At 30.9% G+C, this 18823-nt stretch overlaps 1 protein-coding gene across 8 annotated transcripts in view; it reads right to left on the bottom strand.

Moving 5' to 3' along the window:
• LOC126843112 (peptide transporter family 2-like) overlaps positions 1-18823 on the bottom strand; it is a 98023-nt gene that overhangs the window by 1825 nt on the left and 77375 nt on the right. The window contains exons 1-16 of one of the 8 annotated variants that reach the window (XM_050580443.1): positions 13849-14121; positions 11529-11571; positions 9891-9963; positions 9684-9825; positions 9508-9594; positions 9163-9437; positions 9009-9091; positions 8774-8941; positions 8352-8603; positions 8041-8289; positions 7162-7268; positions 6984-7094; positions 6805-6904; positions 6605-6733; positions 5755-5859; positions 5079-5656 (exon numbers count right to left, since the gene is read on the bottom strand). In XM_050580443.1, the coding sequence (XP_050436400.1) occupies positions 5516-5656; positions 5755-5859; positions 6605-6733; positions 6805-6904; positions 6984-7094; positions 7162-7268; positions 8041-8289; positions 8352-8603; positions 8774-8941; positions 9009-9091; positions 9163-9437; positions 9508-9594; positions 9684-9825; positions 9891-9963; positions 11529-11571; positions 13849-13895 (2112 nt within the window). In that variant the 5' untranslated portion in view covers positions 13896-14121 and the 3' untranslated portion in view covers positions 5079-5515. Of the gene's footprint in view, positions 1-252; positions 505-580; positions 833-1231; positions 1400-1476; positions 1560-1831; positions 2107-2246; positions 2340-2527; positions 2674-3106; positions 3180-3341; positions 3564-5078; positions 5657-5754; positions 5860-6604; positions 6734-6804; positions 6905-6983; positions 7095-7161; positions 7269-8040; positions 8290-8351; positions 8604-8773; positions 8942-9008; positions 9092-9162; positions 9438-9507; positions 9595-9683; positions 9826-9890; positions 9964-11528; positions 11572-11725; positions 11956-13848; positions 14424-18420; positions 18776-18823 lie in introns of those variants that run through there. The other 7 variants (XM_050580445.1, XM_050580444.1, XM_050580447.1 and 4 more) reach the window with 7 other exon arrangements.

The following is an 18823-nucleotide window of genomic DNA, read 5'->3' as shown; positions in this document are numbered from 1 at the left end:
GCGTTATAGGGTTAGATAGAATTAAGAATGATTATGCAATTTGTGAGTGGCACCAGTAGCAAAATAAATGCAGGATAATTGGTCGATATGTGTTGAGCATGCAGAAAGAAAAGAAGGAAATGAAATATAAAATAGATGACAGATCGAATGACGGATGAGGAATTTACGATAAGCGTGTGGTGGAGAAATAAATGTAGACAAATTAAGGGCTAACTCAAAATTATAAAATTAGCGATCAATCTTGATTAATACTTTGCTTCTGACAACTGTGACGTTAGCTTCGAATTGAGTGTTATGTCCGGACGGGTTACACGAAGGATCGAAATTCAATGTGAATGTTTCTACAATTTTACTGGACTTCTGTGAGTATTTGATGTCGAGCATGTCGAGTGCTTTTAAAGTACTGTTGTGGGGCGCTCCAGGAGAATAAAGGGTTACGCTGCAGTCGAATCCGTTGTAGAACAAAATCCGCCCTTCGCCGGTTGGTATAACCGTGCTCTCTCCCTAGACAAAAGACGATAAGACGTGCCGTTAAATGTCTAGCAGTTCAAGATTTATATACCTATTTACAGGTACTTACAAATATAAAAGATTGTAAAATCGCAGAGAACACGAATGCCACGACGGCCAACGAAAAGCCGAAGATGATTCGGTGTATTTGTGTTGTAATACCAACTTTGGCCAAAATTGGGTATAAGGTGTAGTTGAAAGTCAATATGAAAAACATCGCGAACATCGGATGGACGGTTTGCATCTGGTCGGGTTTGATGGACCAATCGAGACCGTCTATTCTACCGTCCATCAGTGTCGCTTGTAAAGTCCATCGCGAACCCTGTCACATTAAAAACAAACATTGTAATCACTTTAATATAGCTCTGGAAATCCTTGTGGTATCTCTAAGGACAAATTCTTCAAGAATACACTCAATAGAGAGGTCCAATGATCGCTCTGTAGGTTTCCTGATCCAGGACTTTTTTAAAAGTACACAACATATTACCTTCTTATTTCCCTTATTCCATTTGAGCATCTAACGGAAAAGTCCAATCGGACTTCTTATGTTAATGCAAAAAGGACTACCTGTATAGTTCCTACGATTACAAGAATCTTAGTTGATGCAACACGACACACGTTTAATTAAGAAAATCGTATAAAACTGCTGGTTTTCTTGGGAAATAGGTAACAATATATTATACTTGTAAAGCCAAATTGTAACGAATCAATCGAGACTTACTTGTTGTTCGTATAAAGCCCAAAATATCGGATAAGCAGTGAATATCAATAAAATATCCAAAGCAGCCTTCGTGTCCGACACTTCCCTCTCGCTATACTTGCTTTTGGCATATTGTATCCAATGCTGTCTGACAGGAGTTGGAGAAGATATTTTTTGTCGCAGCGCATACTAAAAATCACGAAATTTAAATACAAACTTATAATTTTTTAAGGGCGACCATTTGATAAAATAATCGTGTCACTTACGAAAATGCACGATAACGTTTTAAATATGACATTGTGTTCTGGCATTTTATGTACATACATGTTTCTGCCAAGGGCAAATATCACTGAAATAAAACCATAAACAATATTATTATGTGATATAGATAATACTAGATTAAAAATACATAAAATATACATATAATGATTAATCATGGAGGTAATTTCGAGTATTTTTTAATCCGTGTTAAAGAATACAACTCTTGATACTCAGAATTATAAGGTTAATGAAATGTAATAATTGTATTATTTCACTTGGATAAAAAACAAATGATAAATGGAGAATCGTATCAAAAAAATGGTGGGATCGTTACAATTAAAATCATGAAATGTCATTCACCTATAGCTGTAAACATGAGAATTGCTGGTACACCGAAAGCTAGTGGAAAACACGAGTCTTTGCCAAAACAGTGTACACTTTTTCTCAGTTCGGGCGCCAAGAAAGTGGAAATAAACGCACCGATGTAGATGGCAACAAAAAATTTACTGAAAAAATACTTGAGATCGTCTTGTTGTTGGGGTAATTTGAACTGATCACCGCCTAACGTTCCCACGCAAGGTTTTATACCACCGGTTCCGATAGATATTAGAATCAGTCCGATTATTGCAATTAGTCTATAAAATAAAACACATACACACACACCATAGTAAAACCAAAATCTAGAAGTCGCAAGTTTATTGACAGCATTTTACTGACAATAAAGCTAACATCGTCAACGCGAGATTTTCATAAAAGTTTTAAAATCATCGTTTACCTTTGTTTATCGAGACTAAACGTGTCCGCCATAGATGCGCCGGTCAACACTACATTTCCAACAAAATAAACAACTGATAGGCGCAACACTGTCCTGAATCATTTAAAATAATATGATTGGTGTTACTATAATATACTATTGTAGAGAGTATGCTGTATCATGCCAAAAATCTTCAATAAGTTGTTTGACTATTATTTAATAGGGAAATGGCTTTGATTATGAACGTACTTTACACCTACGAGTATATTATAATATAGTTCAGGCTTCAGCATCATACGTACTTACTTGTATTTGCCCCAGTACGAATCGGACAAAACGGCACCAAACAATGGCATTAGGTATGATAGGAATATAAAACCATGATATATCATTGTGGAATGGTCATCGCTATATCTTAGTGTTGTAGTAAGATATAGCACTAATATAGCTGAAAGAACCAACAATATAACATTGGATATAAAATATGCTCAATGACTATAATGTCAAAGGTATAATTTAAATGGGGACCTAGTGAAGGTACAGCATCTCTCCCATCCCATGTTAATTAGGTGCACCTCCCCCAAGTTTTTTCACCATTATGTATATGCCATATAAAATAAAAAAAACCAAAGATTTTAAATCCCATAAATCAATTTTACAGTGCTCGGATTTATTTTTTTTACATGCTTTTCTTTAAAAAAAAAGACGTATTACAATAAAAAAAAAAGCATTCAGACACAACTTTAGATTTATTATTTATATTTTGGGTTAATATATAAAATAAAGGTGGATTTTACTTTATTTTATAATTAACTTACTATTATATAGTAAACACTATACAACAATTTACAATAAGCCTGAATTAGCTTTTATCGACTTACTTCTTAGGCTATAGTAGTTGAACCTTTCACACAGTTCGTTGCATATTATAAACCATACCGATTTGGGAAATTTCTGCAAAATAACAAATTAAACTATTACATATTTTATGACCGTTAAATTTATGTGAAAAGTATTTTTGTTGCATAATGTGGACTGATCACGTCAATTAAGTTTAATTTCTAGAATATTGTTAAAATAATAATTATAGCCTTTGATATTATTCATTTAGCTCACTAGGTTTTCACTGTTTTCACTTGTAGGTGTAACAACAGATCCCATATTGGAACGGTTAATGGTATTAAATAACTGCTGTTAATTTAATAAATATATATTATAGTTAAAAAATGAAATATAGTTATGCTATTTAATTACAACACTCATAATATACACACTAATATTTTATTAAATAATGCAATAAGTATAATGACTATTGATTCTGATGACCTACTGGTAAGGTGGTATTTCATGCACTAAGTGTGAACCTAATAATATTACTAAAACGTTGTTAAGTATGCACGAATTAAGCCAACGACAATCGTGAGAGCCCCTACTTAAAAATGATCGTCCACAATAAAATTGTATTTAAAACGCTTTACTGTTTCTGGCAACAGTGATTTTAGTTTTAAAACGCGTTGAATTAGTAAACAAATAAAACCACTGTAATTAATATGTATACTTTATTTTTTTTTGTTATTATGAACATATTATAACGATGGCAATATACTTACCTAACCTAGACAATTTATCAACAAATCCATACGTACTTAAAAAATTTAAATCCAACATTGGGAAGTATGTCTAATTTAACACCGCTTATTGGTCTAAAATGCATGAAAAATAGTTGTGCTCCGACCCCCTTGAGGGGTCGATCTACCAAATTCTCACAATGTATAAAGAAAATCTTTATCAATAGGGAAGCGTTTTTATTTTTTTGATATTTATACTTAATATTTTTTTGTAAAAAGCATGCTGCGGCCCTCTTAATATAAAATAAAGAATGTGAAGTATATAAAATCTTATCTACTTATCTAGAATTATCTACTGGATGAAATAGTACAAAAAACATCCACTGTAATTTGTCAATAGAAACGATGCCACCGTTCTTGATAAACATTTTTAGATAAAATATGCAGTATAGGTCATTGTTACTTAAAACATTGAGAAATATTTAATTATATTTTTTTATTGTGGTGCGCAATAAACATGGCGGTTGAAGTGATTCCCTGTTGCGACAAATGATAGAGCATAAGCTATAAGTTTGATCGTAATCAAGTCTTACATGATTGAGCCACCAAAAACAATTATTTTAATTTTTATATTGTTTAAACATACATATGTATAAATAATATAGGTTTATAATTAATACCTCTATAGACTTTAATCAATATTGATGCTTAAGCAACGTAATAATATATGTTAGGCTCCTGACATGGGCCTCGCCTTCTCTCCTCCCCCTAACCTGCGCTTTTGTAAATAGTTACTAATTATAGTTTATTAAATTGAAATTATCTGAACTACTAAACCCAATACTAAGTTTGATACCTTGAATAAATGTTATTGATCTTAAAATATCGGAAAGAACAGAAGGTTGATCAACTCGTCCACGGTCTATCTATCTCTCTATTTTTTGAATAGGTGTCTTATTTTAATATAAAATATTTTTATTTCTAGGACGTTTTTCTCGATTATGAAGAGGGGAGAGGGTGAACTTTTGGCATTATAAAGTACCTTTAGTGTACGATTTATGATTCATAGAGTTGTTACACGAAGAAACCAAACAAACTATTAAAAAGTTATTGTAAGTCAAGACATATAATATTATAGCTAAAAAATAAAGCGTGTATTATAAAATCAATTAAAAAAACTGTATTTATAGAAATTATCAAAAACCTATATAACATAATTATTTTTTATTATACAATAAAAATAGTATATAACATCAATACTTGACTATTAAAAACTTATTTAAAAATATAAAAATAAAACTATATAAATGCAGAATAATAATAATATTTAAAATACTTAATACTTATAGTGGCTTACATGTTATACAAATTAAATTACATAAGAACTAGCAGTGATGGAAAGACTATGGGATAATTAAGTCAGTGTCTGCGGCTGAAATACATTTCTTCAATAAAAATCAATTAGTATTTGTTTTAACAACATGTTAAATTAAAGTAATAGATTGCAATTTTTTGTTACTTAATTAAAGCACTAACTTATTTATATATAGGCAAACATATACCTATTATAATTTATAGATATGTATACATAGTGTAAATTCCTAAATCACTATCATGAAGATTTCTACATATTTATTATTTTGTATTTCTAAATGACATATAACAAGTTGTACAATACACTGATGAATAAAATACTTTAGAAACGAAATATGCCTTATTGTATTAAAATATATATGTGACATCACTTTTCTTGAGTTGTAATTCTTTGCGTTTAAGTATTTTTTTGTTGTAAGTAACGCTCAAGTACACTGTTAATACGACATTTGCCAACATTAGAAAACAATACAGAATATATTCGTGTGCCTGTAAAATATAATATGATATAGTGATCATTAAAGCCGTATAATAATATACTTTGCTCAACTCATTTGTGATGTAAAGAAAAAAGTTTTATAGATTACTTGGTTTTTCAATGAAATCGCCGATATAATAACGACAACTAAATTTCCAGCGGACACCGTAAAGCAATTCACAGCCAACAATACTGATTTCATATTTTGCGGAGCCTGTGATTAACAAAATATAGATATAAATATTAATAAAAACAATAACTACAAGTGTTTATTTAATTTCAAAGCAAATTTGGAATAATTATTGATCATTTTTTTTATTAAAACGCTAATATTTTTATTAGGTGCTTATTTGAAAATATATCAAATTAGTTATGGGTATCAAATATATACATTGAGTTCCTCAAGTATACGGCTTGTGATATTGTACATTCTTTGTATGGAAATTTGGAAACACAACTATTTATTTTAATCAATATTCTTGATTCACATTTATGTTGATTCAGATGAACCAATTATGTCCAAAGACTATTATGATATGATAAATTGATTTTGCACTTGACTCGATCTTACAAAAAAAACCTAGAGATTTCATAAGTGTCTTATACTTCTCGGCTTTTAGGTCCTAGTCGAAATATTAAAAAGTCAAAGGGTTTCCAACGCCATTAAAACTGGACAAAGTTTTTGCGCATTACCGTTTTTAGTTGATAAGAGGTTTAATACGGCGGATCCAGTCTGACTTGATGAGCTATAAAAGAGATTCGAATGGTATTAATTATTAATGGTAAAAACGACGTCTGTGGTTTCAAAACGACTCAAGTGTGCAACACTATTTTGTTTCGCAGATTTTGTGTGGATTCGTTAGCCGGTTTAGAATGGTTGGATTTTTCAAGAAATGTATTAAGTGAGAAACGTTCAGGCGCTAGAGCTTAGCTAACAGTAAAACTTATAGTAAATTTACCTCAGAGAATACAAATTCCATAGTATAAACCACAAATATGGAGTCGGCCATAACCATGAAAAAAAATTGTGGTATCTGCCAGAGTATATGTAGGTAGTTCCCTTGGTCGGTGTAAAATAATCTTATGTCCTATAAAATAAGGATTTTTTTTAAACATAAATTCCACAAATTTGGTAATGATTGCGATTTTCAGGTGTTACCGTTTTGGCACCATTGCGTTGCATCATTAACGTGTAGATAGTAGCCGGGATTAATTGTACATTTTCGAGCAACACGTCTCCGTTGCCTGTCACATTATACCTGCATAATATATAATATCATTGTTGATATATAATTTCCTGTTAATATCGCGTCTAATCGTGTAAAGTTTACAACTCACTTGCCGTGTTCTACCACTTGAAAATCGGTAAATGTAGTTGATAGTTGGTAAGTTTTTTGGTTGGTTACCAGCTGAACGTCATTGTCAAACGTCATAAAGTCGTTCAAGAGCCTAGCAAAACGTTAAGTGTGGTTGTTAAACATAATTATTAAAAAATACATCTATCGATCGTAAATACCTTAAGATGGGATAACCGTTTTTCGGTTTAGATAGGTCGTCGTGTTCACCGATACGGTTTAATATAATCATGTCCTCATCAATGCGAGTCAAAAAATAAGACACCACCTGTAATTTATCGGTAGACTCATACATTACTATATAAACATTTTTAATTATTAAATCTTCATTATTCGCATGTTAACCACGTGATTCATTCGATTGGTTAAACTTAATGACAAAGTTGTATAAAATGCATTTAAAATTCTAATATATTATATATATTGTATTATCGAATTGAAAGAATATTATAAATGGTTATTAAGGCTTAATTTATTGTAATATAATATCCTGTTTTATACACTACAATTATTTATACCATAGTAGTAATAGAGTTAAGAAAACATTTTTATACAAAGATGTCTCTAAAAATCACTGGTCTATAAAATGAAACAGGTAGAACCTAGCTGGAGATTATCAACGGACAGAGCTTTGCAAATTATATTTGAAACATGTTTCCACAATTTATTCGAATAAAAAAAATGTATCAAATAATTATTTCGAATAAAAACTTGTCTTTCTATAAACACTGTTTTTATATTTTCTTAAGGTAGTATATGTTAGATTTATACAAAGTAATGTTTTAAAATAAAATTACAAGAAATTATTCAAATAATCTTTCATTCGATTAATTATGATTGGAATTACTTGTACTTGAATAATGTGTTATCTTGATGATTATTTAGATAACGTTTTATTCGAATAAAACAAAAAACTGCCAACGGGGTATATAACACCTAAGGCCCAGTTTTAATATAGTCTTTACTTAACAAGGGAGGAAAAAATCTTTGTTCGAAAATGAACGAAAACCCCCCAAAAATAAACAACTATTGAAATTTACCTTTCCTTCCACAACAGTGACGGTTGTATTCAGTTGGTAACCCGAACGAACGCCAGAACATGAATCGTCAAATGTCACAAGGACCTTAAACAGATCCTCTTTGACTACCGGAGAGTATTTAACTTTGGTCATGCTGAAGGCGTCGATACCGTCGACGTTTAGGAATGGCGAATCCAAGGACACGTTGCAATCAAATCCATTGTAAATATTTATTTGACCTTCGCCGCTGGATACGACAGTGGATTCACCCTTCAAAAAACCCAAGACGGATTTTAATGGAAATCAACGAAATATAAACTGAAGGAACTTACGAATATTTTGAATTGAAGCACAGCGGCAATAGCAAACGCAACTACCGCAAACATTTCAGCAAGAGCAAGTTTTTGCAGTGCAGTTTTGATTCCAATTTTTGACAAAAGGGGGTAAAGAATGAGATCAAACAAGACCAGAAACGCCATTCCGAAAAGCGGAATGATCATTTGCATTTGGTCCGGTTTGATGGTCCAGTCCAGGTAGTCCAACCGGCCTTTCATAATCGTGGCTTGTAGAGTCCAACGCGAACTCTGACCAAACAATAGGAAGATAATAAGTAATTAATATTATGTATTAATGGAATTTTGAGAAACACAAATAAATTATTAGGATTAGCATTTTCATCCAGATTAACACCAATGCGAGAATTCGGCTAATCCATGGCTTGTACGCTTGTTGCGATTTCAGTGGTTGAATTTACCTGCTGTTCGTACAACGCCCAAAATATCGGAAAAGCCATTAAAGCGGTAGTCACTCCTAAGACGGCTTTCGTTTCAGATACTTCGGTTTCGGTGTATTTAGCGCGGGCACAGTCCAACCAGTGTTGGCTTCTGGCGACGGATGAACTCCATTTATTGCGCAACGCGTACTGAACCAAAAAAAAATTTCATTATTGGGTGCATGCGACGTAAAAACTAAGAAAACGAAATTCTCACAAATATACACCCCATCGTTCGAAAAATGCCGTTTTTATCTGGTGGTTTATTCACATACAACCGCCGGCCGCTCACTATAAAAACTACACAAGAGCAAGGTTAGGCAGTTGAATGCGTATTCATTTGTATACACTATAGTGGTTGTAATACATACTTATTGCTGTAATCATCAACAGGGCCGGCACTCCAAACGACAACGGGTAACAACTGTTGCGACCGTAACAGTGGAAATTCACCCTGAATTCGGGCGTCAGGTACGACGATATTAAAGCCCCAATGCCCATGGCCAAAACGAATCGGGTAGAGTATTGCTGAAAGATTCTCTGCTGTTTGGGTAAGACGAACTGGTCGCCGCCAAAAGAGTAAACGCACGGTTTTATGCCGCCAGTGCCAGTCGATATCAAAAGTAATCCGAACAGAGCGATGCACCTGGGTTGATATAATCCCAGTTGAAATACGTATTTATGCAGGGTGAATTTCGAAAGAATGTTTGAGTTACCTTTGAGACAACAGTGTGTCGAGAATGGAAGAAGCCGTCAAAGCAATATTTCCTAGCACGTACACTAACGACAGCACTACTATAGTCCTGAAAACAACTAAAAGGTTAACGCTCGGTTGGTCGACGACAACAGCTCCGGACAGAAATAATTGTAATAGCACCATAGAACTGTTTACTTGTACTTTCCCCAGTATGTGTCAGCCAAAATAGCACCGAAAACCGGCATTAAGTAACTAATAAATACAAAACTGTGATAGATTATCGTTGATTCGTCGCCAGTGTACATCAGTATTTTGGTCAGGTACAAAACGAGAACGGCTGAAAATATTACCACACGTGTTAATGCAAGTCCTATTAAGCTAATGTTAATCGAAATTACTTACTTTTAAGACCAAAGTAGCTGAACCGTTCGCACATTTCACATAACACTATTAGCCACACGGCCTTTGGATACTTCTAAATTTTTAACATTTTTATTATTCACATTTTCAATATCGATTACTTATGAGTTGTGACATCACCATAATATAAACCTCTAAGAGGATATTTTTTTACTTAAAAAGAAAATTAATAAAACAACTTCAAGAATACTTCTGATGTACCAAAAAAATGACACTATGAAATAAATTGGTAAAGTTTCATAAAGGTTAAAACCCTTTACTTTTCGCTCTATCCTCTTACTCGATGTTTACATCTCTTTCTGCTAGCCGTCTGCTGTCAAGTAATTAATAAGTCGATACTTTCAAATATCTGTCATCATAATTATCTTATCTGTTAGTAGTTTGTCTTTTCTTAAAAAACATTATTCTGATATACCCCATTTTATCTGACTTTTACTTATTCCATTCCCTCATTTCGTGTTGATTTTGATAGGGTTGTGATATTCATCAGTATATTACTTGTATTATTTTATTACAATTCTGTGATGTTACGACTAAAAGGGATTAATCTAAATAAATTTGTCACACTTGACCTGGGACATTTTTTATGGTACAATTTTAATATTTTTTTACGAATTATTTTCACTGAGTCGTCGCCGTTTTTGTTATCAATTAGCAGAGACTAACTACATACATAATATTTCTATACCATAGACTATTAATAACGTTTATTATAATCAGTACTAGAATTAAATGGTTATCTTAATAACGTTAATTAGAAGTTAACACTATATTGAGATAGTGCAATATGTTTTGATAATACAATTAGGTTACATAACATTTAGAATACACTTTTTAGAAAATGTCACAAAAACTAGTATTCTAGTAGCTACACATTTAATTATTAATACTTTATAATAAATACAAATAAAGAATAGATCTTAATAAAAAAATAATCTTATAATGAATAAAACTATTAGCAATATTATTGAATTAACTATGTTCATAATTTGCTTTATATAAACTCTAAAAATTAATTTTAAATGAATTATAAAACTATAAGTTTAGTTCGAGTGATTAAATAAGTTTTGTCTAATCCGTAAATATTGATGATTACCATTACATGAGATGGCTCGAATTTTGTAATATTAAACTTATTTTTAGACTACAGAAAATAACTTTTTTGAGTTGTAGACAGCAGAAGAATATTTATTCTTAAAATGTTTAGTGTATAAATGTTTTAATGTTTGAACTTTTTGATAACTAAACAAGTAAAATAACTTTCGGGATTGTTTAATAATATCTTTTTTTAGGTCGCTTTATACGAAAAATAATATCTTTAAGAATAAAAGAATAGCTGTAAAAAAATGGTTAGCGCGTTTTCCGAGCATCCTAAAAAACAATAAAACAACTGAACTATAACTATTTTAACTAAATGCAAATCTGTTAAATACCCAACAAATAAAATACATTGTTGACTGTTAAATAAAAAAATGATTAATTTGTAACACTGATTATATTTTATACTATGACAATTCCTAATAGTATGTTTATTTTTAATGCTTAGAATGATTATTTCTCGGTAATTTAAATTAACTTATAAACAAATGTTTTTGTAAACATTCAAACTTGTTTACTCACCAACGGGGTTTCCTCGGAAATGGGTAACTCATCCATTATATATCTATAAAAACAAAAATATATTTAATATATTACTAAATTACTTATACACACTATCTTCACATATCGATTCTAAGTTATGTCATGCCAAATAATCAAATGTTAGCTGATCACATACCCATACAATATATTATGTACATAAACACCTTTATACTCACATTTTATTTATATAATATATGTATGTTTGTAATATTGTGTTTACTCTATTATATTTTATACTATTGTGTTAAGCCCGAAATCGACGTTGAAATACGCGTCGCGTAGTTTGAATGTGTGATGCACTTCTACACGCCAAACTAGGTATCATCGTGTGAACTCGGCTTAAGGCTATTGGGTACCGGCCAATTGTAAAGGAGAATTGTACAGACAATATTCAAGAAAAACGGGTTTTAACACGTTGGCTACCAAGCCTGACTTTCAGATACTGTCTTACGGTACCACGAGAGTACGAAAGTTCTCTCACAAAATCCTTCATTTTGTACCATGAGTATACTCGGGTTCTCTCAATATAATTTTCATTAAACTCATCACTAACGCGGAACGCCGTCTATTTGTTTATATTTGTACCAAATGTATAGAATTGTCCAGTTATACATGTGTTCTACCTCTTATTACCGTGGGTCCACTGGAGCTCTGTCAAAAATCAAGAAAGTAAAACATTTTTAAAATATCTTAGAATTTCTATAATTTATAAATAATACATACTTTGTAAATGTAAAAGATAGTTAAATTACAAAATTAACAATTTTGAAAATATAACACAATCATTTAACATTTTAATTTAAATAAATCTTATTATATCCTTTAATATTTATGAACATTTTGTTCTTTTAAAAAAACATGTAATACAAAACAATTTTGTATTACATAACAAGAATTTGTTACATAAAAAAAAACCTAAAAAGTTACAAAGTTATAAAATATACTTAACAAAGCAGTATTATAATTATTTATGAGAAGCTTGGAAACATTCTTAACAAAAAGCAGGATTTTGTTCACAAGAATTGCAATATAATGTAGTGGTTTTACAAATTTAGATTATGCCAATTAATTTACCGGGTAATTTGTATAAGCTTCATGGTATTATTTTTAATTTAAACCATTTTGCCTATGAGTAAAAGCCATTTTAGTTAATTTGTCCGTCAAAAACTACCCATTTAACTTCAATTGGATCAATTATTGTATTGAAGCGATAATACTTCTGAAAACAGATTTGAATTTGTCATGAAGTCTACTTGAGATCGGTTAGAGTACTTTTTTGATAGCTTATCCCTACTATGTATAAAACAAGTTTGAACATTATATTAAATTTCAAATTTTAAAATCAAATTTGGAAAGAGTTAAAATTAAAAATTAAAAAAAATATTTCGACCGATCTCAAGTAGACTTAATGCCGAATTAAAATCTGAATTCAGAAGTCTTATCGCTTCAATACAATGATCGGACCGATTAAAGTTAAATGGTTAGTTTTTGACGGAAAAGTTGGCCGGTACCCAATAAATAGCCTAAATGAACAAAATATGTAATTTTTTAAGGCCTGAGTAAGAATTTTATCAATTTTAGGAATCGAATTACACCTAAATCTTGGATTAATTTAAAAGTATCTTTTTTTTGTTATAATGCGTAATTGGCATAGTTCTTGTACAAAAATAATTATTCTAACCAGACTGATTAAATCAGTCGAGGTCGCGAGCCATTTAAAAATAAAGAAATTTGTCGAGAGGTCGGTTTGTTGACATTAATTATAGTGTAAAGTGTATCTATTAAAGTGGTCAAAAAGTCAAAAAGATAGTTGGACCACTATTTACGACTATAATATAAAATATTATCATTATGATTTATGGTAAAATATAGTGACTACTAGCCTACAGAATTACAAATAACCCATTGATTTATGATCTTCTTGACACGGATGTTTCAATTAGGTACTTATGCAATAAACTTGAAAACTGCTAAGTATGGCAAACCAACAACAGCAATAGTAGAAATTCCTTTACCTCGTACTTGACAAACTACATCCCACACCTTACAAGAGAAACCCAGAATAATAAATTATTCATGAGAATAGATATAATGTTACAGGTAAACGGTATATTATATATAAAATTGTCTACATTTTGTACAGTACAAAATGTATTGGGCATTTGTTTACACAGTCTTTTTTATAACATTTTTTTTTCAACTTAATATCAACCATTTCTTGTATGCTATAAATATGAATGATCCTCGAATCCAATTGATCAACAAATGAAATAATAATGCTCACTAACTTCGTACTTACCTCTTTGATGTACTCAAAGCCAACTTGTTTCTTCTCAAGCACAACATAAAATAAAATCGAAAATAATAGCAGCAGACCTAGTTTCAGTGATCATAGCACTTCCATTTACACGTTTTTTGGTGACCAAAATAATAATAATACTTTTGTCACATCAGCAACGTACAACACATCCGATAATTGTACACTTAAGTTAATTTAAATACAATAGGCAAATGGAAAACATATAAATAAATGGTTATGGCTTTTAGTTTCTAAACAAAGTATTCAAATAGTTTTGAACTTCCTGTGGCTCTGTTACTCTGGAAAGTATTTTTTAAATATCCGTTTACAAATTAATATAATGTATGGTCAAAAGGAAATTATAAAATTCACAGCTGGTGCGGTCCGCCCAGGTAATCACTCACTCACATACCAAAACACACGTTTTTATTTTTTGTTCCCACTCATGATTGAAATAAACAAAGTTATTGCACATATACCCCTTCTTCATCAAATTTTCGATGATAAAATCAAATATGTCAGCGTACCGGCACCCAATCAAAATCAAGTATATAAGTGCACGTGTAGTACGCCGGTTAGGCCATAAATATATGTGATCCAGTAAAGATAGAAAGAAAAAACAAAACATTTTTAAAGTTTAACTGTTTTAATTATAAGCTTTTAATATAATAAACTGTATTGAAAGATGATATTATATTAATGTTTTGACGACTGACAAATATGCATACGATTTGCCAGTGTTGTATAGTGATATGCAAATTAGTTAAAGTAACAAACAACGTATGAACTAGGAAATTACACAAGGGTAACTTGTGTAATTGCGCAGTAAAAAGTAAAATTTAAATAACAGAATTAAGGAAAATACATATAAGGTGAACTAGTATGTCGATATCCTAGATTACGTCATGCTACATATAACATAATAATAATAACAATAAGAATAAGCCAATGGGTTTATTACACACGGTAAAATACATAGTAATAGGAAAATTGATATCCCGTCATGTTGTCATTTATTTCTAAAGATAACAATTCGAGACGATGTGCACTAACTTGTATTTTTCAACCATGTTCCCACTGAAACTATAACATCAAAACGTTAGTATATGCATGACAAAATAGATAGGTATGATGTCAACTGTCGTGATACGCAGTATCGGCCATCCTGCTTTTTTCCAAACGTTATCAGGCGGTAGTAATCAATATTCATGCTATCACTTACATGTGTTCCGTGAGATGACATTATGTTAAAATAATTTATTTTTAATTAAAATTATAAATCTAATAGTTATTCCAATGATTTTTCCTAATAGACAAAAAACATTTCTTATAGAGTTATGTCTTTAATATCACACATTGTGTAGTTAATACTCCAATGTATAAAAACCAAGGAATGAGATTATAACAATATACACATTTTATAGATCTTTTCACAATCTAACCCCTGTGGGTTGGGGTTAAGAATAGATATACAGTAACTCCTGCTAATTAAAGGTGCTTAAAGGGACGTAGCAGTAAGACACAGTAACTACTACTACAGCAACTTGTACATCTCGCAAAACGTACTGGCTCATCAACTGTGATACAAAAAGCAAGAGAGAACTACCTACTGTATTCCTTTCCTTAGAATAAGGATAAACTAAACTATGTTGGTTGCAGGAAAAGGCTTTTACAAGTAATTGAAAGAAGTCTTTTTTGCATCATTTAACCTGTCTATGGATTTTAAATATATACATGAATACATATTTATTATATATTTAATTGTATAAAAAACTATGTTTTCAGCAGAGCCAAGCAGTTTAAATACTTAAGGTTAGTACTAATTGAAAAGAATGATATAGATAAGGAAATTTCATATAAAATATGGTGTTGTACTATTAGCTAATCCATCTTGACTAAAACTATTATTATTAAAAAAAAAAAATGATACAAAATGTAATTTAAGTACCATACTTCTCTATTAAAACAAATTACATAACCAAAATTGTAGTTATAGTAAAATGATTATCGGCACCGGTCCAATGTACGACCTACGCCTTTTTATGAACACTTAGACTTGGACCGGTGCCTAAATATCTTACTAATATCATACCTCAATAGTATGGAATTTGGCTCTCCTTGATTTTTGAGGTGAATAGCCTGCTAATTTGTGTACTAAAGTTTTCTCAACAATGTCATTAGCATTGAAATGTAATGAACATACAAAAGCTACAACAACACCAACTCCTTTTATCTCGAGAAAAACTAAATATTTAATATCTGTTACCTTTATCTACATTTAATAGGTTTATTACTTTGAATTTGCAAATCCCATTTTTTTTTTAATTCCCCATTTTTAGGAAATTTGTGAAGATGGATATGTGGATTTTTGTTGAGACCTTTGCGCCTACTGCCACTTAAACATCCATCAAAAACACAAAGAGGCATTTTAAATTATATTTAAGTAAACAAAATAAATATACTCTTTATACAGTCTTAATAGTTAATTATTCTCTACTTTAGTTCTATTTATTATATACATCATTTACAAACTAAAGTTTTGGCGGGCATATAATTTCCTGATAAGATATAATTTATAGCCAATCACAGGCGGAGAAAAGCTATCGCCATTTCTGCGCATTCGATTCATAAACTCGTATTTTGACATCATACCTATCTATTTTGTCATGAGTATATGGTTTGGAATGTAAACATCAAAAGGTAATAAAAAAACAGCTGATCTGGGGGCCTATTCTTGAAACCACTATACAGAACGGCGCACAGTGGGAAAATTAAACTTTTAGCCGGCCAAAAATAGAAAATGTTGGTATCTTAATTATAGATTATACTCATTACTATTTATTACCACATATCTGACGACGATAATTATATCACAATATATAATAATCATTAAGTACTGAGAAGATAAGAAGAAAAGGTAAGGCTCAAATGCTCATTCAGACTGTAGAATTTAATGCAAGCACTTGCATGTGTACTTAAGTTATACGTATAGTTATTTTAGCTATTTAAGTGAAAACATTTTTTTTTTACATAATTATGTGTACTAAATAATACTATATCGGAAAGTTGCTCAAATTTGCCCCTTTTTTAATTACGAATTAATTTATAGCTATTTTTCATTTTTTTTATAGATAAAACTGACATTGTAAGAAAAATTAAAAATCGTAGTTTATTTTTTAGTTTTAAAACATACTATGGAATGTGGTTTTCAAACAAGTTCTTAGAGACTCGGAATGCACTTTTTAAATTACGAATTAATTTATAGCTATTTTTCAATTTTTTTATAGATAAAACTAACATCGTAAGAAAAATTAAAAATCGTAGTTTATTTTTTAGTTTTAAAACATACTATGGAATGTGGTTTTCAAACAAGTTCTTAGAGACTAGGAATGCCCTGACCATTACGCAATACATTTGGAAATCAATGGGATTCTTACTTTTTTTTATAAATGGGGATTTTGGTGTCATACTCTATTTTGAGCATCTTAAATAATTTGTTTAAACATGCTAAAAAATTTATCAACAATTTTTTACTTTTTTAACATTCATCAACATTTTTAAACTTTTTTAAATATATGATAATATTAGACTAAAAAAAGAAACCTTTTTCTAAAGAAAAGGTTTTTTTTTTCCTGTACCTTATATTTTTGGCCAGTTAAAAGCTTGATTCTTCCCACTGTGCGGCGTTCGTATACGGATTAAATAAAAGCTAACCGTCGAAATCCAAAAGTAGAAAAATATTGTTTTGTCAAAAATAACAAATTTGCGATGTCTGAAAAACGAGGAAAAAAAGCTTCAATTTCTGGCCAACAGAAGGAGGCTCTCATTTGATTACCTGGGAAATCATCCAGAGTTAAACAGCGGAAAGTTTTCGGCTAGTTTCTCCTGTGGTACGTACCAAGAATTCAGTTTAAAACAACTTATGTTTATAGTTAAGAAATCTTTTTACTATTGTTACATTATTCATCTCCAGCATCGTGTAGCTTTAACGGGCCTTGACGTCCCAATGCTACAACCAAAAGATGATTTCTAGACGAATTCGCTATCCGGGATAGGTCGCCGGAGAGGGGGATGGCGGATTCTTTTTATAAAACGGTAAACTGAGCGGTACTCCGGCAAACGGTTTATGGAGATCCCGGCACCCGTGACAGAATATCGCGAACAGGCGGCAATGAGTGCCAAACACACTGACGCCTTACCCGCTCGTCCACTCCTACTCCTCAAATGATTACATAATGAATGTTATACTCAAGTATAACATAAGTAAAGAAAAACGAAATATCACATAGGTTAAAAATTGATTTAGCATAACATTCATTGGGTATACTACAACTGTTAAAAATATATGAAATATTTTAGTATTGCTTTAATTGACATTTTTTTTTTATTTTACAAAATTAGCCAGCGCACTTATAAAATATAAATTATTATGTGGGTATAGCATTATTGAAGATGAATTTGGGATTAAACTGAAAAATTTTCATTCTTACATAATACGAACTAATAAATTGTTAGGTATGTGATTTTTTCAATGGAAAATCTATTTAATAATTATATTATTGATCTACTTACTTTCGAAAGGATCGTCTGGTGTTGTCAAATATTTTCTGGCGCCCTCTTCGGTATAAGTAATTTTTGCTTGTTCTAATGCTTCAATAGCAATTAGAGCAACACACAGATCTCCATCGGCCATATCAATACCAATTATTATAAAACAAATACGTGAACTATAAAAAGTGTTGAACCGGGAACACGGCATCGAAAAGGGTCAACTAATCTTTTACGTTTACTATGCGTGTCATGTGTAAAAAATTTTGGTTGAATAAAATATAAAGCAGGTAAAATGATATGTCAAAGTAGACGTTAAAAATGATCCAAAGATAATCGAAACAAATTAGCGATATCGAAACGAAAGCTTAATAATACTATTATATATTTATTTAAAATAGTTAAAACTTCAAACGCAATAGCGTTT

The sequence above is a fragment of the Adelges cooleyi genome, unplaced genomic scaffold (assembly GCF_023614345.1).
Source record: "Adelges cooleyi isolate 19-005CV unplaced genomic scaffold, UGA_ACOO_1.1 ACOO_flye_CR_arks_rails_tigmint_CR_PRNA_574, whole genome shotgun sequence".
Lineage (NCBI taxonomy): Eukaryota > Metazoa > Arthropoda > Insecta > Hemiptera > Adelgidae > Adelges > Adelges cooleyi.
This window is presented reverse-complemented; position numbering and strand designations above follow the sequence as displayed.